The sequence below is a fragment of the Melozone crissalis genome, unplaced genomic scaffold (assembly GCF_028551555.1).
Source record: "Melozone crissalis strain CALT ecotype California unplaced genomic scaffold, PUWL_Pcris_2 ptg000012l_1, whole genome shotgun sequence".
Lineage (NCBI taxonomy): Eukaryota > Metazoa > Chordata > Aves > Passeriformes > Passerellidae > Melozone > Melozone crissalis.
In genome coordinates, this window is record NW_026535790.1 from 1,269,393 (window position 1) to 1,293,134 (window position 23,742).

General features: G+C 49.9%; 1 protein-coding gene across 2 annotated transcripts in view; it reads right to left on the reverse strand.

Moving 5' to 3' along the window:
• The window catches only part of PIGQ (phosphatidylinositol glycan anchor biosynthesis class Q), a 35,051-nt gene extending 14,808 nt beyond the window's left edge, over nucleotides 1-20,243 (reverse strand). The window contains exons 1-6 of one of the 2 annotated variants that reach the window (XM_054270974.1): nucleotides 20,173-20,243; nucleotides 16,461-17,151; nucleotides 10,741-10,872; nucleotides 9,094-9,214; nucleotides 2,566-2,692; nucleotides 1,305-1,458 (exon numbers count right to left, since the gene is read on the reverse strand). In XM_054270974.1, coding sequence (XP_054126949.1) covers nucleotides 1,305-1,458; nucleotides 2,566-2,692; nucleotides 9,094-9,214; nucleotides 10,741-10,872; nucleotides 16,461-17,125 — 1,199 coding nt within the window. In that variant the 5' untranslated portion in view covers nucleotides 17,126-17,151; nucleotides 20,173-20,243. Of the gene's footprint in view, nucleotides 1-1,304; nucleotides 1,459-2,565; nucleotides 2,693-9,093; nucleotides 9,215-10,740; nucleotides 10,873-16,460; nucleotides 17,152-19,274; nucleotides 19,347-20,172 lie in introns of those variants that run through there. The other variant, XM_054270973.1, reaches the window with a different exon arrangement.
• Nucleotides 20,244-23,742: the final 3,499 nt, after the last annotated feature.

Below are 23,742 nucleotides of genomic sequence, written 5' to 3' on the forward strand. Positions count from 1 at the left end.
CTAAGGCCAGGCTCTCCCTGCACCCCTGACATGACACCCAGCGGGTGCTGCTGCAGAGGCACCTGCCCCACCTGCCCTCTGCCTGCCCTCGTTTCACTCTGTGTTTGCTCCACAGGGGATCTCAGGCATCACCAGCACCTGAACCAGCAAATCCTTCCTCCTGCCAGCTGCAGGAATTGAAGGGGCTGTGCTGGCTGTGGGTGACTGCTGACTCTTCCTGACTCTCCATAGGGACAGCACACAGCTGTACACTCTGTACTTCTGACAAACACAAGACAGGTAGGCTGGCTCCCTGCAACTCCAGGGAAGAGCAATCAGCTGACAAAATGCTTCTTTTCCTGCTTCCTACTACCACTCTGGACAACCAGGATGAGCAAGGCCATTCCTCCCTGACCCACACAGAAATTCCAGTGATTAGAGGTGTTGGGAAGAGACCTCCTACTCCTGACATTACTGATTCTGGGTGTATGACCTATGCTCACAACAGACCTGGTTCATAAATCAGGTCTCAATATTTCCAACCATTCCCTAAACCACCCATATCTAAAGATTTAATATTTCTTGTCCTTGTTTCCTATGTAAAGTCTGAGGAGGGAAAATGGCCATTCTGTAGTTAATAAGGCAAAAAGTCCTTTATCTCTTCTATCCCATCTCCTGTGGCCTGTGGGACTCCTTGGTGCAGCACAAGTAAGAGGAGAGCAGGAACAGAGCACAGTGATGGGCACCTCTTGCACAGGAAGCCCTAGATGTGCCCCAAAGCCCCTTGCACTCCCCCTGCTCATTCAGAGTCTCTGCCCAGCTCTCAGGCCACAGGACCCTCCAGACAGTGACACCAGGATAGTGTCACAGACCCCCTGTAACCCCAAACCTGCCACCTGTGCCCCACAGTGCAGGCAAGGACCTCTGAAGCAGGGCAGACAGGGATTCTGGGGGTTCTCCTAAACTGCAGGGGTTCCCCTCTCCTCCTCCTCCTCTCCAGTTCCCCTCCAAATCTCTAGCAGGGTGCAATGGAGGAGAGCACTATGAGCTGGCTCAAAGGGATGGGGCGAGCTGCTTTCTTGTCCTCTGCCTGTCATGCAGTTTCATTTTTCCAGGTCACTACCACAACAGATAAATATCTAAATGGAGGAGAAATGAAACATGGCTTGCTTGCACTGCTGTGTCCATCACTTCTACAGGCTTAAAAAAGACTGCAAGAAATTACTGTGGGTTAAAAAGTGAATTCAGGAGAACTACACCAGGACTGAATGCTCCACACAGCCTGAGGGCTTTCCAAACACAGCCCAGAGAGGGAGGGGACTCACCTGGCCCCGTAGACGTAGAAGCAGTAGATGTGGAAGGTGAGGAGCGCGATGATGTCGGACAGGATGCAGAGAGCCACGGTCAGCCCCAGGCAGGCCGACAGCCCCACGTACCACAGGATCATCTCAATGAATGGGGACAGCAGGTGGATGTAGCCTGGTGGACATGGCACAGAGTCAGTGTTTGACTGGGTCATCTCCCTCCTGGCCCTCTCAGAAGGCTGATTCCCCTCGCCCTAGAACGCTGCTCCAGAAATCAGAGCCATGACACCACGGAAGGGCAGCTGGAAAACTCCTTTAGATGCCATCTTCTCTTTAGGAGGGCCAACAAAAACTCTCCTGCCCAAGTTTCTGCCCACTGGGAGGATGGGGAGGAGAGTGCACAGCTTGAACACAGCAGTCACCTTTCTCCACATGGGATTTCATGGAATTAGCATGGCATGGTTTGGGTTGCAATTATCTTAAAGATAATTTAGTGTCACCCCCCTGCCATGGGCAGGCACACCTTGCACCAGACCAGGTTGTTTCAATCCCTACCCAATCTGGGATGTAACATTTGATTTCCTACATTTGTGTCCAGGTTCTTAAGTACATTTTTAACTGCACACATCAACCTTTACTGCAACCCTTCCTGTTTTTCTGCTCTTCCCACAAAAGCCACCTCATATGGCTTTTGTAAAATAAAGCAGTATGGACAAACAGTCTCATCACCAAAGTGAAGCAAAGTCACAGAAACAAGACCATACTTGACTGGTGAGCAAAGCAAATCAGTAAAATAACTGTGGAGTTCATGTCCATCATGCCTGTACTCCTCCATCAAGGATAACAAGAGTGGTTTTTTTCAAGGAAGAAACTGAAATAATAAAATTGCACTAAGCTGAAGTTTGAGATAGCACAGGGCTGGCATTTGCAGGCTTGCACATTTCTCATCCTATCCCAAGAGCTGCCTCTCACATGGCAAAGAGCACAAAACCCTCACAGCAGTGCCTTCCCCTGGACACTCACCACCAGTGACACCAAGGAACTAAGCCCCAGCAGCATCCACACTTCTTGCAGAGCATCAATACCAGCACTTTATTTAATATGCATGAATTCCTTGTGTGGGAATCCAACTTTGGCTTCAGTTCCCACAGCAGGAAGACTCCCAGACAAGTCTGTACTTGCAGAAGTGCATTTTGATTCATTACTCACCTCTAGGCAAACATTAAACACTCAGAGGCAAGAGATGAAAAGGGAGGCTGGAAAGTTCAACAATTTCACTTACTGATCCACAGATGGATGTGATAAAGGAAGAAGCGGCCCAAGACTTGATCCAAGGCTCGGTTCATTTTCAGTCCAGCTGGGGCTCCCATCAGCCACTGGAGCAGGTCCTGCAGCTCTTCAGCCACGTGCTGCAAGCACAAGCAAGCCAGGCCATGGAGAGAACAGACTGCAATCACACTGAACAGGGCCAGTGCACTCTAACTGCTGCCCCCTCAAGTATTCCACCACTACCTTCAAACCAATGTGAAAAAATCCAAACAGCTGCTTTACAGACAGCTACCTAAATCAAAAATGCACTTTTATTAACTCCTTACTGAATCAAACACAAAGCTGAGAGGAACCTCAATTGCTTCAGTGGTCTCTGTGCTGGGACCATGGAACTGTGTCACCTCTGGCCACCTCTGGAACGCTTGCACAGTGGGATTTCTTGGGGTAATGAGGGTTCTGGACATGGATGACAAATGCTGGTGCACAAATCCACTTCTGGGGACAGTCAGGTGAAAAGTCAGAGCTGAGTTTGGAGCAGGCTCTGTTATGATTTTAAAAGGGGGGAAGGTGGCAGTACACTAACGGGCAAAAGAGAGTTAATTTTTATAAACAATCTATGTTTGTTTAGAGCAGGGTAGAAAACACAATTACATAAATGCGTTTCATGCACACACTCTCTTGATACTTGGTGGTGTCCTAGACAATATCCCTGATCTTGCCTACCATTGTCTGCAGGCTTCATGGGTACTCATGGCAGCCCAGCAACAAAGCAGCCTTGGAATCACTGAGGGAAAACATGAATGGAGGTGCTCCCCACATCACTGAATCAGAAAATCATTGTGGTTGGAAAAACCCCCTAACATCAAGTCCTATGAACTGCCAGGTGCAGCACTAATTCACATCCCCAAGTGCCACACCCACATGGCTTTTGAACACTTCCAGTGACTCCACCACATCCTGGGCAGCCTGTGACAGTGCCTGACCACCCTCTTCATGAAGGAATTCTCCCAATATCCAACTTAAACCTTCCCTGATGCACCTTGAAGCTGTTTCCTCATGTCCCTTGTTCCCTGGCTGCCCTCTCATGTCAGGAGCTGTGCAGAGCCAGAAGATCCCCCCTGAGCCTCCTTTTCTCAAGGCTGAGCCCCTTCCCAGCCTCTCCTGGTGCTCCAATCCCTTCCCAGCTTTGTTCCCTTCCCTGGACCTGCTCCAGGTCCATGTGCTGTCACATCACTGCTGCAGAAAAAACCAAACCCCAGCTCTGGGCCTGTTCTTCCCTACCTCAAATGTGTGCTCCAGACTCTTCACTGAGGGCTGTTATTCACTTTTTCTGGTGATTTCAGCCCAGGCTGGTGTTATTTATTGGTTTTATCTCTCCACTCCACTACTCCACACTCCCCTTGCAGTTGGGTGATTTTTCTCCTCAGAACAACTTCACACCTGCCCTGCTCCCCTGAGCTGAAACCATTGCTGAGCACCAGTTACCAAGCTGTGAGCTGAGGGAGCTGACAACCTTCAGCAAACAGGTGGGGAAAATATCTGGAAGAAGTGACCCCTTACACTGTCCCACATGGACAGAGATTGTGAGGAAAAGCCCCCTTTCTCCAAAAATCCCACTAACAGCCCACACAGTGAAGGGCACTGAGAACTGCCCACGTGCAGAACCACCAAGCCACACTCCCTAAAGTGATGCACTGTAGCCTACTTTCCTTATCATTCACGTGTATAACTTCCCTGTGGAAAAAAATATTTCCAAGGAATGGTTCCATTTTCTTTATTAACCAATAGATGCTGGCAAAATGAGTTTGTAAACATTTACTTTTAATGCAGTAGCAAAATTAATGGCTTCATTTTCAACTTCTCCAAAAGGCTTTCCTTTCTATTCCCTTCCTTTTCCATCTGTCTCACTGCAAGTCAGGACTGATTGGATCCCATGGAGCTCACCTCTGTGGCTGAGAAGCGTTTGCTGCTTTATAAATAGACTGGTTTTAATATTTAAAGTGTTGGATTGGTAACTTAGAAAAAGCATTTGGGGATTTTAATGAAATATTTAAATGCTTGAAAGCAGTCCTTCAGCAAGGCTGAGTTTTAGCAGGGAGTATTTCTGGAGGCTGCCAGTCCCAGAGGTGCTGCTAAAGCCTGGCAGGGGCACGTAGCCCTGGGAAGGTGCCCTACATTGCTGGTATTGAGCTGGGCAAAACAAGAGTCCTGGAGCATAACCTTGCAGGTTGTTTTCCAGACAGATATTTTAGGACTGATCAATAGCAAGCAGAATGAGGAAAGGTGACGGTGAGTCCGATTCTCCCCCTGCAGTCATGAATACTGAATGTGGGCATATTAATAAATCAGATACAGTGGTTTGGAAGTGTTTCATAACAGGGTACTGGGATATGACCAAACTGGAGAGAGACTGGTGCTAACCAGGGTTGGATGAGCTCACTGTGGAAATATTCTCTTTCCTGTCATGCTCTTCTTCCTAGTTTCCATGTGCAGAGGTAAATGCTGATGTGACATGGCTGGAGAAGGACACACAGGGCACTGTGATGCTCCAGGGAACAGAGCTGGGGAAGGGTCAGGAGCACCAGGAGGGGCTGAGGGACCTGGGAAGGGGCTCAGCCTGGAGAAAAGGAGGCTCAGGAGGGACCTTCTGGATCTGTTCCTGACAGAGGGGACAGCCGGGGGGTCGGGCTCTGCTCCCAGGGAACAGAACAAGGGGAAATGGCTTTAAGTTGTGCCAGGAGAGGTTTACATTGGATATTGAGACAATTTCTTCACTGAAAGGGTGGTCAGGCAGTGACAGAGCTGCCTGGGGCAGTGGTGGAGTCCCCATCCCTGGGGGCCCTTGTGGCCAGGGGTTAGGGTGAACATAGGGGTGCTGGGCTGATGGTTGGACTTGGTGACCCTAAAGATCTCTTCCAGCTTTAAAGGTTCCATCTGGTGCAAGTCAGAGCATGCAGAGGCAAAGCTGTCCCTGTCAGACACACCTGCCCTGTGTCTGTGGCAGGTGGTTAGGGCTCTAAGACACACTATTTTATAAATTAACATCTAAAAATATTTTTCAGGAAGCACTCTCTCTGCTGGCTTTGTTTATGGATCAGTGGAACAAGACTGACTAGGAGCATACATCCAATTATCTCCAAGCCCCAGAAAAGCTTCTGCAGGCACAATCTATGATAAATATGTAACTGTTTCAAACAGATTGCAACTTAGGAAAAAGAGACATCAGCAAGGATAAAAGAGATAAAGAGGAAAAAAAAAGGAGATGGTTTATGAGCAGTTCTGTTTAAAACCAGTGCAAATCTTTGAGTCAGGTATTTCTGAAAGAAGGCTGTCTTGTGGAAGGCAAAAGCAAGGACAACTATTGGGAAGCCTGGTGGGATCAAGAGTAGGAGGAAGGTAGGAGTTGTGAGGGCACCTACAGAGAGAAGATTATTCAAGTTTTCCATTTTTGGATTTGAAAGCCTGCTTCAAAAATCAGTCTTTCCTAACAGCTCCTTGCCAGTTACTCCCTGGGTGTCTCTGAATCACATCTGCCTCACTGAGTGACAAAAGCAGCTTGTTATTACAGCCAGCACAGTACAGCTCACCACGCTGGAAAAGTGGGAGCTGCACTCAGAGATGTCTTGTGCAGCATCAACAATTGCCACCCAAGTGCTGATTTGAGATCCATTTTATCAGAGGATAACAAGGGATGGCCAGGGAACACAGCTTGAACTCCTGGCAGCAGGCTGAGCTTGTGACCCTGGCAGTGCTGAGACTCAAAATCACCCACCTGCACTGCTTCCTTCCAGAGAAATGTTGGCTGGAAAAAACCCAAGCACTGTACCCAGAGCCCACACAGCTGGGATTTTGTCAATGTTAAAATCAATCAATCAAACCAGTATGGTTATGTGTTATATAAGGGTACTCTGTCAATATTAAAATCAATAAGGTTAAAGTGAGGTTATGTATATAGACTTATATAGACAATCTTATAGTTATGTATAGTTATATATATATAGTTATATATACATAGTTATGTATATAGCCTTATTATGCATAACAATCTTATTATAACAGCAACACAGAATATCCTGAGTGTGAAGGGACCTATCAGGGATTCAGCTCCTGGTCCTGCACAGACACCCCAACAATCCCACCCTGTCCATCCCTGGCAGCGCTGTCCAAGCTCTCCTGGAGCTCTGGCAGCCCCGGGGCTGTGCCCATTCCCTGGGGAGCCTGGGCAGTGCCAGCACCCTCTGGGCAAATGAGATACCCAATGTTGTATTTACCAACAGAAACAGAAGTGTAGGGTCAATGCTATCAGCATATCTGGGCACAGCTCACAGCAGAAGGGTGTTAGGGAAGGAACAGGGGCTCTCTGCACACAGGGAATGCTGAGTTACTGAACTTGGCAACACACAAGCACTTGAGAAAGCCCAGTGATGGGAATAATGCAGACCAGATGGACACTCAGCAGCAGAGAGGAAACCCACTGCTGAATGGCTGAGGGAAGATTTTGCTGTCATACTGGAAAAGAAGTGGTGCTGGCTTGCACACCACATGCTGAAGTCATTGGTATATTTTGGGATCACTCAGATCTGCATTTTTTAAGGCCTGCATATAATGTATATAAATCAATGCCCAGCAAAGGGAGTAAAAAGACTCCAAACGATTTTATGTCCACAATCTCATATGCCTGAAAGAAGAAACTAAGGCTGGAAAAAAGGAGAGTTGTGAATGGCCTGAACTGATAAGCCAGGAAAAACAGGGAAGAAAGGCACTGGCTGGCTATCAGCCCCCCCAGCCATGGAGGAGTCAGCACTTCCAGGAATGAAAGCAAACAGCTCCTGGTGATAGCCTGGTGCCAGAGTCCACACACGGAGGAGGAGACTTGCTGAAGACAGCTGTCACTATCAGGCAAAAGTTGAGTGACAGATGAGCTAAATTACTGAAAGAGGAACAAACAAGCAACTCTCACAAGAAAGCCTGTCCAGGACAGGTGCTGGGGTTGGACACACCTTGGGCACGGAGAGTGTCCATCTGGCAAAGACACTGGGCAGATGGAATCCCTCCCAGAGCCGCCTGTGCAACCAGGAATGCAGCCAAAGCCACTTCCCTGCAGACTTGTTAAGAAATCAGATTTCTGAGAGCTGGGCGCTTCCAGTAATCCCAAAGGAAAAGCTCTAGAGAACTTAAACTTCTCCAGCTGAAATAACTGTAAGGGAAAAGATGTAAGAATAAGGCTTAGAAGAATATTTGCAGTGTACAGCTCAAACACAAGACCAAGTGCCCTGCAACAAATGTGCTTCTCCCTACCCACCACCACTACTGAGTACTGCCTACAGCACACATGCTGTCCTTGAAAGTCTGACTATGAAAGATAAGAAAACCAGCAATAGTCATGATCCACAGCTATGCTGCACAATCCATGCATGCTTTCTGCAAGTCCAGCAAGTACAAGAATGATCAGAGACCTTGCAATAATTAAGGAGCTCAACATGGACCAAAAAGATTGTCGTCAAAGGAAATGTGAGGTCTTCCCAGGAAATGCAGCATAAGTAGGAAAAATAAACCACTGCTGGAATTTTCTGATCAAAATCAAATTCTTCTCAACCAAGAAGCTGGAGAAAGAGCAGAGAGAAGACATTTTCCAGCTGCTAGTAAGAACCCAATGGAAAGAGTCATGTACAAATGAAAGAAAAGTGGGCAGAGAAAGGATTAGGCTGTGCAGCTGCATGGCAGGGCTCAAAATTGGCTGCACATGTAATCCCAAGACACAGAAGCTCTTAAAAGAGAGCTGACCTCAGATTAGTGGTCTGGTCTCCAGCCTCTGAAGTACATTATATGTTCCTAAACAGATATACTGGAGCTCTGCATCCAAAGTGAACCACCAGAAGAGCAGGACAGTGTGGGTCACACCAGCTATCTGTGAATTTCTGCTGATGTTGGGGGATTTCAGTGGGCAAGAGGAGTTACGTTGAAGAAAATCACAGCACACAGCAGGTTTTCCTAGTCTGGCCATATCCCAGAGCTCTTAGGCAGGATTTCAGGTGTTTGTACCCTGACCAGCAAAGCCTTTGGACTTCCCCATGAAACTCCTTCCACAAGCACAGCTGCACTACTTATCATATTTGACTTTCCAGCAGTTTATCAGACTCAACCCAGGTTACAGCTTTTTTTTCACCCCAAACACCCCATATAGCAACAACCTGAGGACACTTTCTGTCGACTCCAGAAAAAAATAAAATAAAATAAAAGACTATGGCTCCATAACCACCCAACCTGCAGCTGCAGAGCTCTTTCCAAGCCATAATTGTTCCTTTAGAAGTTTGAGGAGCCCTCCCATAAACATCTAATTACTATTCACAGCACATGCAAAGCAGAGCTGAGTTTCTTTCGAGCAGCCCCAACAGGCCTGATTTGAAGATTTCACTGTTCTTGAGGAGACCTAATTTGCATGACTTCAGACAGGTCTCTCTGAAAGCTTGTGTGAGAGGCATTGCCTCCTTACCAACCAACCCAGAGCAGGTGAAAGGGGATCAGATTTGGCCAGACTTACGTCAGCCACAGGGATGAGGGTGTCAGCAAGGTGACCAATGCGGTTCTTCCTGTACAGCCACGACATCAGCAGTATCCCCAGGGCCACATCAATCAGCAGAGACACAAAGATGTTGGCTTTCCTGCAGGCAGGGCAGAGAGAAACAGAGTTAAAGGAAGGACAGTGTTTAATGTTTCAATGACAGTTGTTGGCTTTGCTTATGTAGCACCTTTAATGTCCCAGGGACACAAGAACAACTCACTGAAGAGGAACAATTTTGGAATCTTTTCACTTTCATTGGCGCTCCTGTAGCCAAGCACAGGAGAGGTTTGTTCAGCCTGGAGAAGGGAAGACTGGGGTGAGATCTCCCAGCTGTTTACAGCTCTCTCCTGAGTAGCAGCTCCAAACTGTGACAGGACCCAAAGGAACAGCTGGAGCTGTGCCAGGGCAGGTTTAGGTTGGAGATCAGGAAAAGGTTCTTCCCCCAGAGGGTGCTGGCACTGCCCAGGCTCCCCAGGGAATGGGCACAGCCCCGAGGCTGCCAGAGCTCCAGGAGAGCTTGGACAGGGATGCACATGGTGGGATTGTTGGGGTGTCTGTGCAGGGCCAGGGGCTGGATGATCCCTGAGGGTCCCTTCCCACTCAGGATATTCTGTGATTCCATGATTCTAAACTCAGAGCCATTCACAGCCTGCCACACCACAAAACCTTTCTTAGTAGGGAGCAAAGATGGGATTGAAGCTACAAAGAGGAATGTTAGACAGAAAGGTATATACACACTCAGGGGGGATTTACCAATTACCTGTACCAAGGGCAGCAGCACTTGGCACATCCACACTGAGATCAGATGGCTTTCCCAGACAAGGCAATAAATAGCGGGTTTGGGCTCATGCACAAACCCAGAAAGGCTGCTGGGCTGCCCCTTCCTCACTAGAGTTTCTGAATGGAATTCCATGACGTGAGTTACTCAGGAATCAGACAGAACAATCACAGTTACTTTTGGCCTTCAAATCTGTTAATCTATTTTAAGTGTTCCCTGGGAGTCTATTACTGCAGGATCAGAGAATCACACAGAACAAGACTGGCTGTGGAAGAGCTGTAGGGCATCCAATATCTGTCTCAGATCTCTGCTCTGCTCCTCTCACTGTGCTGCATGTTTGCTTTTTCCCTTACACTTTGTTACTGTTCTAACAGTGTAAGTGGAGTCTCTGGTCTGCAGTTTCTGCACAAGAAGCTTTCCCAAAAGAGTGGGTGAAAGAGGGGAGCATTTAAACCTTTCTGCTCTTATGGAAAATGCCACTGAACACTGATGGACGGCTGTGGTTGACAGCAGCACATGTGAAAGCAATGAGCCTGTGGGAGTAGACAGCAAAGCACTCACACATGGGTGCAGCACAAGCTTTTGGGGTGCAATATCCCAGCTGCCTTTCCTGAGCTAGGGAAAAAGGCAGGTATCTGGCAAAAGACATGATTAACACATAAAAATATAAATATATATGCATATGAATAGAGTGTAGAGTAAAGATATGCAAACTAGCAGGGAATAGAGGAACATGATAGGGTGCAGTGAGGGCCTAGTACTGTCCAGGCATGGGATACATGGTTTGGGTTCCCCACAGGAGATAGGGATAGAGCCAAGACACATCTAACTTTACATGTACTCCATACCTCATCAGCTGATTTTGGTTTTGAGCCTTCTTGTTGCTGCTGATGACCTGGAGGTGCTGCAGGCGGTGTCCCAGCTGCTCACAGGTTGAGAGTTTGCTCCACAAGAAAGACAAAGGCCAAAACTTCAGCACCCTGCAAAACACATGGGAATGTCTCCTCTTGCCTTTGCCCTGGTGCAGGCAGGCCAGCATCCAACATCCATGCAAAAACACTCAGTGTGAAGTTAAGGTTGGGCAACCAGAGCTGGTGATTAGATGTTAATGACTCTCTGAAAGGTTAAAAGAATTAAGGCAGCCTTCCCAGACCAAGACAGGCAGACAACCCAAGCTCTCATTTGCACTCTGTCAAACCATGTCTCACTCTTCCTAGGAAGCCACAAGGCAATCCTGATCCCAGCCTCTGCTTTGGATACATCACTGGGCTTGCACAGTGCTCCAGTCTCCAGGAGAGCAGAGTCAAGTTGTGTTCAGTGCAACAATTCAACATGGTGTAACTGATGCACAAACCCCAGTGTTACTCATCACTGATCCTGGAATGGGTTGGGTTGGAAGGGACCTTAAAGCTCATCCCATCCCACCCCCTGCCATGTCCAGGACACCTCCCACTGTCCCAGGCTGCTCCCAGCCCTGCCCAGCCTGGCCTTGGGCACTGCCAGGGATCCAGGGGCAGCCCCAGCTGCTCTGGGCACCCTGTGCCAGGGCCTGCCCACCCTCACAGGGAACAAATCCTCATTCCCAATATCCCATCCAGCCCTGCCCTCTGGCAGTGGGGAGCCATTCCCCCTTGTGCTGTCCCTCCATCCCTTGTCCTCTCTCCCTCCCAGTACCTCTCCCTCTTCAGTCCCCAGTCCCTCTCCCTCCCTCACATCTCCTGGAGCCCCTTTAGGCACTGGAAGTGACTCTAAGGTCCCCCCAGAGCCTTCAGCTCTCCAGGTGAACCCCTCCAGCTCTCCCAGCCTGGCTCCAGAGGAGAGGTGATCACAACTCTCTATGTGGTGTGAGCCTGGTATAACAAACAGCTGTGCCCTCCATGCAGTTTATGTCCCTTCCCCCCTGCTTTTCTTTTTTCTTCCACTTGATCCCGCTCATTTTTTTTTCTTTATTACTTCCAAATTCTTTTTTTGGGGTCTTCTACCCTCTCTCCACTGCCTTGCAGTGACCAGCATTATGTAGATAACCAACTTTTAGCATTTAATTAGGTTTCAAAGTTAACATCCACATTAGGCCTGTAGGGGAGGAAACAGTCACAAGGTTCTTTTCTTATGACTCAGAAGAAAAGTACAAAATGATGCTCAATTATTTTGGGGAGTTACTTTTATTACCACACAACCTATAAAGCAAGGATAGTTGGTGATTTGTGCAGGCTGAAGTGACACAGCACTGGGAGCAGGCTGGTCACAGAAACCCCAGCAACACATGGCACCAGGTTTGGTTTGGGGGATAAATTCTGATGTGGCCATAATTTGGATCACTTCTGTACACAGGAGTACACCAGCCAGTGCAGTTGTTGCACTATTTCACAGTGTTTTACTGGTTTTTGTTAAAGGTCCAGGAATCCATGGTCACTTTTAGTCACTTTATCTACTCTCCTGTGCTGCTCTGGCACAGTTTTTCAGGTTACATTCATTTCCCACAATACCATTATTCCTGGTATCCTGCTTCACTCTGGAAATGGCACAGCTGCCTGGACCATTCCTGAGCAGGGCCTGGAGATGGATGTCCCTGCAAAGTGTGCGTGCCTTGCATGGATTTCACCCAGAGCCTGCCAGCCCATGCCCAGCAGCAGATGCCTCCACAACAGGCCAGGATGGGCACACTGGGCTGCCCACTGCTATTTATACAATTCACACCAATCACAAAGGTACAGCTCCTCCAAACCCTGCTCAGTCCCCTGGGGCTGCTGTCCCTTTCCTCCCCACACCCTCCTGAGCCCTTTGAACCCTACTTTGTGCATCATTTGTCAGCTGAAGGACCAGAGTGTTGAAGTCCCCCTCTTCCTCCTCCCTCCCCATTCAAATTTCAGACACATTGGGTTTGAAGCACACGCAGTGTACTGTGAATCATTCTTAATTTGAGGTCTCCAAGTTACTCAGCTCTGCTACAGCCTCCCACCTTGGAGACAAATGAATGCACTGTTCCTCAGCTGACTTGTCAGGAGGAGGGAGCTGGGGCGGTGGAGAAAAGAGCAGTGCAGGGGAGGGAGAGGGGGTGACTGCTCTGGCCACGGATCACACACACCTGGCCTCACAGATTCACCAAGACACCAGAGCAGATGAGTTTTCCCTTCCAATTATGCCCCAGCTCAGTGGTTACAAACTCTGGTGTGGCAAAACTTGACTAGAGCAGAGAATTGCACTTGAAATGTAAAGAAGGGGAAGGAGGAACGCTCTACCTGTGGGATTATGTACAGATGGCTGAAGGTGAAGAATTATGGGTCAAACACCAGCTGCCAGACCGTGTCAGCTCAGGCAGAAAGCAGCAGCTCTGGGGCCTGTGCTACACCACACACTCGCGGGGTGAGAGCCCCACCCTCTCCCAGCAGTGGGTGTCTCTCACCATCCATGGCTGCTCCTCAAGCTGGAGGCAGCCAGCCCCTGGCTCACCCCCAGTCTGACACCCCCAGAAGGATGGAGAGAAAGGACAGGCTGCTGTTGTCTGCCTGAGGAATGCCTTGCACAAATGGGAATGACTTCCAAAGCAACCTCAGAGCACCAAAACATTGTGCAGCCTGCAGTGGTTCAGCTCCTCAATGGGCCCAAAAACACATCCCAGGGATGTCCCTGTCTGTGCTACAACTGACTCTCTTTTCACTCACCACCACAAGCACAATCCCTATTCCACTCACACAGTTTCACATACACACACATTATTGAAATAAAAATACAAACATACTGCAAAAAACTCAATAGAGCAGCTGTAAGATGTGCTATGGGAACCCTCCTCTCTGTGAGGACTGAGGAAGAGAGCAAACAAATATTCCTTGCGTGGTCTCCTACCCCTTTGCACATTGACTGTGCATTGCCAGAAATACTCCCACTTGTTTACAACACACTATATAGAACCATTTTCAGGACCTCAATGGAAAACCAACCAGATAAAAAAACCCAACAAAAATCTAGTCATGTTGTGTCATTGCATTATCTAAGCAGCAGGAGATCTTTGGGGTATTTCCAAATATATGGAATTTTTGCAATAAATTAACACAGCCTCCATGAGTAAGCCTTGATTTTCCAATTCATTTTTTTCCCAAGGGTGAGAGGGGAATTTTCAGATATCAGATGAAAAGCAATCTTTCCGAATCTGGATCACATGCAAATATTAAGCTCCATTAACCAGACCCCCTGTGTGTTTTCTTGCTCCTTGCTAGAAACTGCAGGAGCAGTGCCTCCCTTTGCATGAGGAATTGGAGGTGTTTATAAACAGACTTTATTAAAAACGAGCACATGGAATTTACTGCCTCAAGACTAAAACATCCTAACGTCCCCAAGAACAGAGACCTTCAGGGATAATGGGAATGCTGCCCCCAAGTTCCTCGGAAGCAGAATCGCAATGGCCACCCCTCAGCACACGGTGGTGCTGCAGAAATGCCTTAACTCAGGATGTGCAGGACTTGGGAACACGGGGTGAGCTTGGAGGGATGGCAGTGACTCACTCCCTGAGATTTCCAACACTGCTGCCCTGCAAATACCCAACAGGGGCATAGCCAAAAATCCCCAAAGCTCCTCAGCCTGAGAGGACATTGCTGATCTCTTGCTTTAGCCTTTCAAAGCTGACTATCCCTTAACATCACAAAAAAAAAACCAGACAGAAAAAAGTCCTGTGACCTGAAGGAGAAAAAAAACCCAGTAAATCTTATTTTATGGGATGTCTTGTCCCAGCATGGGGAGGAGGGGACTGGAAGGATACCTGCATGTGACATCTTGAACTCTCCCTGCCTCGAGTATGTTGGCATGAAGGAGGTTGTACCACACAGCATGTGGTACAAAATGGAACCAAATTCCTTCAAATGACTTAGAAGGTCAAGCAGGAGACTTATTATAAAGCCAGGTACTAATCTCTGTTCTCCAAGGCTGATGTTTTAAAACACATAGGAGATAAGTAAATATAAAGTTGATACTGGGGGTGAATAAAACAAAGGAGAGAGAAAGCTCTGCCTCCCAAGGTTGAGGACAGGCTCAGGGTTGGTTTGTGCACACCAAGCCTTGCATTCTGCCTGCTGCCAGGTACAGCTGGCTGCTGCTCTACCTCAAAACATCCATCTTGGCCCTAGGAAAAGCTAAGTCAGAATTCCTGAGAAGCTGGGTAGCAGCTATCTGGGCCCAACCTGCCACTGAGCTTGAGCTCCCAACTTATGTTTCAATTGCAGACTGAGACTGGATGCCAGCAAGGCTTGAGCTTAACCTGACCCCAAGCCTGGCCTGAATCCTGGCACCAGTTGAGGTGGGACCAAGTGAGACCTGAAAAGAATCATCCTGTCTGTGGTGATGGCACACAGGCAGAAAAAGGACCTTTGGAGTTGACTCCAAATCTTCTGCCCAACCACAAAGTTGTGACTTAATCACCATTAAGAACCCGTAACACACAGTATTTACAGAGCAGTCCCAGGACACAGGGGTCCTTGGTGATATCAGGTTTGAATCTCAATCTCTTCCAATAATCCAAAACTGGACAGTTTTCTTTTGTGTAACCCAACTGCTCAGAAAATTTTTGCATGGGAAGAGTTTCACTGTAATTCTTTTACAACTGTATCACACAATTGGAAACCTGTTAAATACCTCCATTCCTTTAGGCTGTACTTAAAAAGATTTATCCATGAATATAGTAGTAGCTGTTATCAAAATTTCATCAATTACAGTGTCTTCTTGCAGCTTAGAACCAGAACTCCACTCTCCTCTCTGCCACAACCTCACCAGGCAGCTGCAGTGGTGGAATCACTATCCCTGCAAATATTTAAAAAACATGTGGCACTTGGAAACATGGGTTAGTGGTGGCCTTGGCAGTGCTGGCTTAATTGGACTTGATGATCTTAGAGGGCCTTTCCAAGGCAAATGATTCCATGATTTTAAGTTTCTTCCCTGCAAATCTGCTCAGAATCAGCTTTCAGTCCAAGCACTTTCAGTTCAAGCACTTGTCACGTATTACATTTGGAGCATCCTATTCAAGCTCACAGTTGTGAGAACAGGATTTCACCAAGGATTCAGGCTGAGCAGCAATCCCTCTAAACTTCTGTAAAGTGCCAAGGTTGCAGCACCACAGTCTCTTGGAGAGAGGATGGATTTAGAAACAGTATTTGGATTTAGAAACAGTATTTGCTGATGTTTCACAGCTGCAGAGGGAGTCACAGCAAACAGGGAGAAGGGACTCCCCAGCTATGGAGACTAAGGACAGCCTCACGTCATTCTGTCAGCCACAGAATAGCTGGAAGTGCACTGTTTCAGCTGTCATGAAACTGAAGCAGGGCTGAACTATCCCTGCTGCAAATGGGGAGGACATTCATGCCTCCCCAGAAAACCTCCCAGCTCCATGAAGAGCTCTGAGGGAGCCTCTGGCCTTGCGTTTTCCTGTTGGAGTGGAGCTCCAACAGGACCTCCTGCAGCAGCCTGTTTCCAACAGAACAATCTTGTATCGCATTTCTGACTGGGGTTGAGCAGTAGTCCTGCAATGCCTAACCAAGAATTACATTTCCAGGCAGAACAAGCTGGGTGATGCCACATCACCTACCTGCTCCTGCAGATCCCAGAGAGCAGAGAGAGCAGGAGTGTCAGCAGCATGCAGGCAGGCACAGAGGCCTGCTTCAGCAGCTCCACGATGATGCTGGCCTCCACCCCATCCGACTGCCAGTGGGTCAGCTTGATGGGCCCCTCGTCGTACCTGTCTGTCATGAACAGCACCTGGCTCCTGGCCACTGTGTCAAAGATGGCTGAGAGCTTTGAGGCATCCTCTGCCCCCTGGCCAGCTGTGTCCAAAGGGGGGTGCAGACGGGAAAGCATGACCTTGCGCTGGTCATAGTACACCAAGATGATTTCCTCCTCCTGGGGGTTCTTAGAGTGCTTCTGAAGGATAGAACAGCTCCAGAATTTGCTGTCTCCCTCTTTGCTTATCTGGATCCATGGCTCATGGCAGAATATGGTCCCAAGGTCTTCCAAGAACTCACTGAGACTCTCCTCTTTCTCCTGTTTGCTATTGCTCCATGAGCCAAGCACAGAAACGCTGACTTTAGTCACACGCTGGACTTCCCCAAGGTACTGCTTCACCTGCACAGGGATGAAGGGGAAGTGCACCACAGCAAGGATGACAGCAGAGTTCTGCTCGGCGATCCAGCGGCCGATCAAAATGCCGCTGTCTGCTGAGGAGCAGCACGATGGAAAGAACACCTTCAGTACCATGGCAGTGACCCTGCAGGGATGTACACCTGCCAATAAACACAAAAATTCAACCTGAGGATGGTGAGTAAATGCAAGGAAAATCTGAGCTGGCCAAAGCCACCAAAGAGAACTAGGCATGTTTGAAAACACTAAGCCCAACCACATGAATAATCCATCAGTGACAGCCAACAGCCATACACACGTTCAGGGGGTTCCTGATGATCTGCAGTCTTTGAAGTGAGAGAAGGTGAGCCTGGAGTTTTTTAGTAAAGCCCTTCTTCCAGCCCTGGAAATGCCTTTCATGGTGGTACACAGATAAGCACAGCCCATCAGACCAGCCAAGACCTGGCATTCACCCAGCCTTAGACCTTGGATCCCATATTGCATGTGCTGGAGCACCTCCTAGAGAAGGGACTACATCACAGCTCACCATGGTGCCTCTGGGGAGTATTTCCTGCTGCTACCAACAATCAAACACTGGTTCAGTCTCCTTTACCACCTTACAACCCAGCCCTCTGCAGCAAACTCACAGAGCAACCTTGATCCCATCACTCAGCTCCTCTTGCCTCACTCCTCTCATCTGGAAACTGAGACGATAACTTTGGCAGAAGGGGCTACAGTGATTAATTGAAGTAGTTTTAATTCATTAGATTCAACAACCTAAAAAATGAGAAGCACCTCTACTTTATCAGAGCTGTTTATCTTTAGTGCTTTTCTCCTCCTCATTAAGAACACATCTCAGTGGCCTTGGGAGCCTTTTGCAGAAAGGAGCTTTGAGGCAGTTGACAGTGTCTCTTTAAATAAGGTGGAGGTTTCTAACAGGACTGTAATTGCAGTAAGGAGGGCGCTGGCGCAGAACAGCAGCATCCGGCCCCGCTGTCCTTTCCTGTCCTTCAGAGCTGGGTGAGGGATGTGGAACTCCACAGGCCCCTGAGGCTGCTCCTCTGCAGGGACCAGTCAGTTGGAAAGGGAACACAGAGGGGATTTACAGCAGGGACAGAGGATGCACAGCGGGAAGGGCCTGGTGGCTTTTTCCTCTCCTTTCAGAGAGGAGAGCTGAGCCAGTAAAGCCCAGCACCTGGAATTTCCTACAGCACGGAGGGATGGAGGAGCAGTTATAGGCAGTGATTAACCTCTGGGGTTAATCACTTACAGTGGGATAATCAGGGGAGTTGTGGACTCCCCATCCCTGGCAGTGCCCAAGGCCAGGCTGGACGGGGCTTGGAGCAACCTGGGACAGTGGGAGGTGTCCCTGCCCATGGTAAGGGTGGAACAAGATGGTCTGTAAGGTCCTCTCCATGTCAAACCATTCTATGATCTATGATTCTTCTGAGATCCTGCTTCCTCACAGACTCCAGGTCTCTGAGGTTATCCTCGGGTCAAAGAGGGAGAAATGAAGTCCCTCTGTGGCCTCCAGATCTTGCTGGGGGTTGGAGCATCTCTGGAGCAGGAAAAGCCAGTGCTGGGTGCATTCAGGACCTGCAAACACTGTGCTTCCAGCACCACACTGCCAACAAAATCCCTCAGGAGAGGGAAGTCTTGGGATATGCTTTGCAATTTTGCAGTAAAAGGGAATATTCAGGCCAAGAAAAAATATCAAAGACAGCCCCATGATGTTTTTCCTATTGAAAGAGGGAGAGTTGTTGTGAATATCGCTACAAGAGACTCTCAGTGTCTACGCACGGCTGTCCTTAAATCCACTGGACACTTCAGAGAGGAATTGTCAACTGACTCTTCATATACACACTTATTTTTCACTGAGATTGTTTTTAAAGATAGCCACAATCCTCTGGGAAAGCTTCTCATGGAGCAGAAACACTTGCCATCCTTATCTTCTCTAGTTTGTGAATTCCTCCTCTTACATCTTCTCCAACTTTTAAAATTAACATAGTTTTATGCACGCAACTCCTCTGGCTATAGCTCAGGTCAAATGATCTGCCCTTTGGCTGCTTGAAACATGGCAGAGAAGATTCTGATATGATTTTCAGGCTGTACAAAATATCTTGATAGTTGAAAACCTGGCTGATCAACTATTGTTATGTTAATGTTCTCATATTCCCAAATCCACGACTTGTCATTCATCCACCTCATTCATTTCAACAGACTGAAATATCAAATGTCATCACAGTCAACTGCTTCACTGCTGCTAATTTTAACAGAAAAATCTTACCAATGCTCATGCAGTCCCTGTTCATCAAGTGCCTAAGATCTTTGAGATACACCTATTTCTGCTGAAAACATCCACCTTTCCCTGAGAGCACCAATGCATCTCAGGTCACCAAAACAAACAAAATAAACACCACCTAAAATGCGTTAATGCAACAAATGAATACAGGACCCCAGGGCTGATTAATTCCAGAACTTTGGTTAGAAAAGCAAAGGTGAACGGTGGGATGTGGCCACAGTGCCACCCCAGAGGCTGTCCTGTGGCCACAGGGTGCCAAGGGGGACTGATGCCATGGCAGACACACACCTGAGCATCCCACGATCCTTGCAGGGGGGTTAGGGCCAGGATCTAAAGAATCATAGAACCATGGAATTATAAAGCTTGGAAAAGCCCTCTAAGACCACCAAATCCAGCCATTCCGCCAGCACCACCACCACCACACCATGCCCTCAAGAGTCACATGCACACGGCTTTTTGAGCACTTCCAGGGCTGGCATTCCACCACTGCCCTGGGCAGCCTGTGACAGTGCCTCAGCATGCTTTGCGTGAAGAAATTTCCCCATCTATCCTATCTATACACAAATTAAACCTCTCCTGGCACAACTTGAGGCCATTTCCCCTTGTCCTGTCCCTGCTCCCTGGGAGCAGAGCCCGAGTCCCCCGGCTGTCCCCTCCTGTCAGGAGCTGTGCAGAGCCACAAGGTCCCCCCTGAGCCTCCTTTTCTCCAGGCTGAGCCCCTTCCCAGCTCCCTAAGCCGCTCCTAGTGCTCCAGCCCCTCCCCAGCTCTGTTCCCTCCCCTAGACACGCTCCAGCCCCTCAGTGTTGCGAGGAGCCCGGCGGGGGCTCCCCGGTGCCCGCGCAGGCCCCGCGCCCGGCCCGGCCCGGCCCGCCCCGCTCCTACCGCCCGCTCCGCTCCGCCGCTTCCGCCCGCGGTTGCTCGGAGACGCCGCTGCCGCCGGGCCGTGCAGCGGGACGGGCCCGGCCGGCGCCGCCACCCGCCGCCCGCGTTCCGCCGTGCCCCGGCTCCCCGCTCCCCGCTCCCGGCCTGCCGGGCCCCGCCGGCCCCGCTCCCGGCAGCGCCGCTCCCCGGGCTCGTCCCGGCGCCTTCCCGCGGGCCCCGAGAGCGGCGGGGCCGCCTGAGCCGCGAGATAAGGAGCGGCAGTGCCCCCGCCTGCCCGGCCACCGCCCGCCTGGAGCGGGGCCAGGGGCTCGGCTGTGCTCACGGGACACTCCTGGCTCCATCCCCACAGGCCGGGGGCTCACCTGTCCTCACAGGACATCGCTGTCCTCTGTTCTCAAAATCGAGGGGCTCCGCTGTTCCCACAGGACCCTGCTGTCGCTCATCCCACAGGCCAGGCACGTTTCCATGTGGGACCCCATTGTCCCTCATCCCCAAAGACCAAGGGCTCACCTTTCCTCAGGGAACGCCGTTGTCCCCATCCCAGTGGCGAGGGACTCGGCTGTGCTGCTGGGACCCTCTTGACCCCCATCCTGACCATCTCAGTGGCCCTGGCCCAGCGGAGACCCGCGGGTGCCCACAGGTGCCCAAGAGCTCTGTCCTGTGATCCAACAGTGGGCTGGGGCCGGTGAGCTTGGGAAGATGCTGGGCAGCATGAGCAGGTCCCACATGGAAAGAGAGAGCAGGTGCAGAAGTGGGGGTGGGCTACATTAAAGGTTTGGGGTTTTATTTTAGTTGTTGGATGCCACAGATTTGGAAATAAGATGGGGGAGACTAGTTCTTCTGGGAGGGAACACAGCCTCCTGGGACTGACCAGGCTGATCTCGCCGTTCCTGCAGACCATGCAGCCCTGCTTGCCTCACTCTGCAGGGAGAGGGGTCCTGGAGAGCCCCACGGGGTGTCTGCTGTGTTCAGAGCCTGTTCCAGGGCCAGGAGGGAACAAGGCCTTCTCCAGGGATCATTTGGGATGAAAGGTGGTGACTTGGGTCTGGGACATCAGCAGAGACCATGGAGTCATTAAGTTCCGTGCCTGCACCGAGGGCTGGAGCGGGGAGAGGAAAACGCCTGTCCCTGTGCCGGCACACCCTGCCCGCCTTCCCCTGGCCCCTGCGATAAAGACAGCAGACTCTGCCTTTATCCTGGCTCTGAGCCCTCCTCTCCAGAGGACAACAGGGCAACTCCCACCCCAGGATGTGGGCCAGTGTGAGGAGTTCCACGATTCCATATGAAACATACTCTGTGTAGTGGTTGTTGCTTCCCTGTAGAGGTCAGGAATGCAGCACAGAAGGAGTTACCTTCATCCTACCCTTTTCCTGAAGTCTGCTGCAGACCCAGTGTGCTGTTCTCTGATTGCAAAACCCTCTCTAACAGCCTGGGAATGAGTTAGGACAGACCAGTTGGCTCAATCATGCCAGGCTGGACAGGGCTTGAGGCAACCTGATCTAGTGGAAGGTGTCTCTAGTTATGGTAGGGTGTAGATCTAGGTGATTTTTAAGGGCCCAATCCAAACCATTGTGTGATTCCATGATTCTGTGATACATCATGGACTTCTAGCATGGCCTTATCCCTCTGGTCAAGCTCTGGCATCAGGAAGATGGGACCATAGCACATCAAAATCACATGGAGAGAGGAGAAATATTTATATCAGCTTTGGAAAACACACTAGAAATCAAGGGTGTGGTGATAACAAGTTTGCCAAGGCACCAATGCAAGGCCAATGCTGAGTAGCTGGGTCATCCTTTACATACTCTGGTGGATCCAGAGCTGGTCTAGTCCTGGAGAAGCTGAGGGCCATCAGGCAGTCAGGTCTGGGGCAATGTTGCATCCCTGGAAATGTCCAAGACCAGGTTGGACAGGGCTCGAAGCAACCAGGGATAGTGTCATGAAATGGTCTTTACAGTCTCTCCCAACCCAATCCATTCCATGATTCCATGAACCTGTGAGAGCAGTGGAGCTCTCAGCGCACCAACAGATGCACAGCTCAGCGGGGCTGCAGGGGAACCAGCCCTCCTCTCCACCTGTGTGTTTGGTTGGGGTCAGCACGTGATGCCCCAGCCTTGGTGGGTCTGTACGGGGGCCTCACACAGTACTTAAAGACTTTGACACAGTTCTCCCCTGTGTCTGCCACAAAGAGGTGCCCAGAGGAGGAGCAAGCCATGCCAGTGGGCCTCCGCAGCCCTGTGGACACCAGGCAGACGGGAGCTCCATGCTCTGGGAACAGGTGGACTGTACGGCGCTGCTCGTCTGCCACCAGGATGCTGCCGTCCATGTCCACGCAGACCCCAGCAGGGTTGCCAAACTGGTGTCCATATTTGCTGCTGAGGGAGCAGAGGAGCTTACAGCTGCTCATGAACACCTTGACGTCTCCACACTCCTCGCTCACCACAAAGCCTCCACTGGGCACCGGGCTGACGTAGCGAGGTCCCTGCAGATTCGGGACAGCGTGGGCATTGAGTGTCCTGAAGGCATGGTCCAGAGCAAAGCTGTGCACTTGGCCTTGTGCATAGTCTGCTACCAGGATTTTGCCCATGGAGTCTACTCCAATACCCCTGGGGGAACCAACCTTCCTGATCTTTATCCATTCCCCCTTGGAGAGGCTGGTGTGAGGGTTGAAGACCCAGATGGCTTCATTCACCATGTCAGCTACAGCCACCATTCCCATCCTGGTCACAGTCACATCTTCGGGCAAGAAAATGCTGCCTCCCTTGCCCGTTTGCTGGCAGGGCAGGGACTGCAGTGTGTGGCCTGTGCTGCTGAGCACATGGACCCAGGGAGCACTCTCAGCTGTCACGTAGATGGAGCCATCCAGGGAGCAATGGATCCCACTGACACCCCCGTAGCGGCTGCCGGTGGGGTTGGGGATCTTCCGGACCAAGTCATCCTGGCAGTAGTGGAGGAGGTTCTTGATGTTGTCCAGATCTCCACACAGGCTTTTGGCCTTATCTGCCAGCTGGTGGACCTGGTGCTGCGTCACCATGCCCATGCCACGCTGGCTGTGCAGCAGTGGGCTGGCTGATTGCAGTGTGGTAAATGACTTCAGCTGGAGGCTGTAGATGGTTTTCAGAAGCTTCTGCTTTAGCTGGCTGGTCTCCAGCGTGTAGTCCATGACAAATCTTTTGTCCCTGTTTGGGGGAAGCAGTTAGGACCATGACTGTCCCTGCCTGCTGCCATTTCTGGGGCTGTGCTATGGTGCTTGCTATCTACCCAGGGTCAAAGTGTTGGTGCTAGTCTGGATTCATTCATACCACAGAGACCACGTCACTTTATTGCCAGCTAATTATGGAATAAAGACAAACAAGGACCATGGCATAGAAATTGAAAGGTTAGCAAACTGGACCTGCAGCTGGAGGAACAGCCAAAAAAGTCCAACAGCTCCAACAGCTCAAACTGGTGTCAGATGTGGCCTGAAGATTCATGTGTAAAGGTGAGCCCTGTGTGTGAACTTATTGAATGGGACCTCAGACTTCCCAGTTCCTGAGACAGTGACTTCTCTCAGGTCTTAAACACTTGTTA